This window comes from Pteropus alecto, unplaced genomic scaffold, assembly GCF_000325575.1.
Source record: "Pteropus alecto unplaced genomic scaffold, ASM32557v1 scaffold23, whole genome shotgun sequence".
In the NCBI taxonomy this organism is placed as follows: domain Eukaryota; kingdom Metazoa; phylum Chordata; class Mammalia; order Chiroptera; family Pteropodidae; genus Pteropus; species Pteropus alecto.
In genome coordinates this window covers 3,338,870-3,340,229 of record NW_006435837.1, presented here as the reverse complement: position 1 = coordinate 3,340,229, position 1,360 = coordinate 3,338,870, and the positions used below count along the sequence as shown (strand labels likewise).

The 1,360-nt window shown below is 50.0% G+C and overlaps 1 protein-coding gene across 1 annotated transcript in view; it reads right to left on the bottom strand.

Annotated features, from left to right (window-relative positions):
- The window catches only part of MAP7D2 (MAP7 domain containing 2), an 83,517-nt gene that overhangs the window by 40,324 nt on the left and 41,833 nt on the right, over nt 1–1,360 (bottom strand). The window contains exons 2-4 of the mRNA XM_025046605.1: nt 1,070–1,147; nt 770–876; nt 95–220 (exon numbers count right to left, since the gene is read on the bottom strand). Coding sequence (XP_024902373.1) covers nt 95–220; nt 770–876; nt 1,070–1,147 — 311 coding nt within the window. The remainder of the gene's footprint in view (nt 1–94; nt 221–769; nt 877–1,069; nt 1,148–1,360) is intronic.

Below are 1,360 nucleotides of genomic sequence, written 5' to 3'. Positions count from 1 at the left end.
CAGAGCACCTTGCATTGTTTGGATTAAGACCAAAAACACAGAAGTGTGAGTGAGACCGAAAACAGAGCCTGGTAGGATCTTAGACTGCAGTAACCGAGATGAGGGGTTCTGGCACCTCGGCCACTAGCTGGGTGACCCTCGGCATGTTAACCATGTAACTGTTCTGCTTTGGTATCCCCCTCTGTGAAGTGGGGACAGTCATGTTTGCAACATCATAGTGCTGTGAAGACGGAATGACACAATGCACAGAAAGTGTACAGTAAGTGTCTCTACACGCAGGAGCCACTGCTATCATGCAGTTAGACTCATCGCACTGTCTAAGCCATACACGGGTTGAGAAACGAGAGTTGCAAAGATCCGTTCATTCAAAACATGTTAACTGGGCATACGCCAAGCAGCAGACACAGGGCTAGGCAAGGGGGTGAACACATGAATAAGATCGGCCTTCCCCACAAGACGATTCCCAAAGGGGCCTTACCTCCACCTGGCTGCATCAGGGAAGGGTCCCCTGGAGGACAAGATGCCTGAGCCACCCAGCACGGGGCGGTCAAGGAGATCCTGAATGCTCCTCATTCGTCTCAATTCAGTGGGGAAATCACTACCCATCTACCTTAGAGCTCCCTGTGGGACATGTCATATTTATCCATATATGGCCTCCAAAAGGTGAGAGCCTTTCTCAACCACGTTCCCTATCCTAACACAGAAAATGTCTTTAGTGCAGATTTTCTCAGTTCTCCTGAGGATGCCCCTTCTAGATGCCCGAGAGCGCCTGAGTGAGAGCACGCAGTGGATGCCCAAGGTGCGGGGGCAGCAGCTGCTTCCCACTCTTCACCATGCTATCTGCACAGTGCCCGGAACACAGCACAGGTTCACTGTCTGCTAAGTGAGTGCATGAATTACGTAATTGTGATTGTGCCAGAGGCAGTGGAGGTTTGCCCCCGATTCTCCAGATTCATCTAACAACTGTCCTAGTTGTCTTCCAATTCACTCACAAATCTCTAAGGCTCTGAGAAAAGACACCACCGTATCTCCACTTCCTTGGACCTAAACAGCAAAGGGCACAACTTACCGAGACATTTTTCTCTTTCTTCTCTTCTTTCTTTAGCTAGTCTTTGTCTCTCATCGGACCTTAAAAAGCCATCCATGCCTGCAAGAAAGAAAACACAAAGAAACACTTTTTCACTCTCTCTATTTGCTGAGTGCCAGGGTAGCTGGGTCCGCACTCCGGGTCTGGCCACATGCACACATCATCCGCCACCATTGCTTCATCCTCGGAGACCTGATCTGTCACTCTACATCATGCACATGGTCCACCCTGGGAGCTGATGGGCAGTAGCCATGATTTCCACACATCCACCAA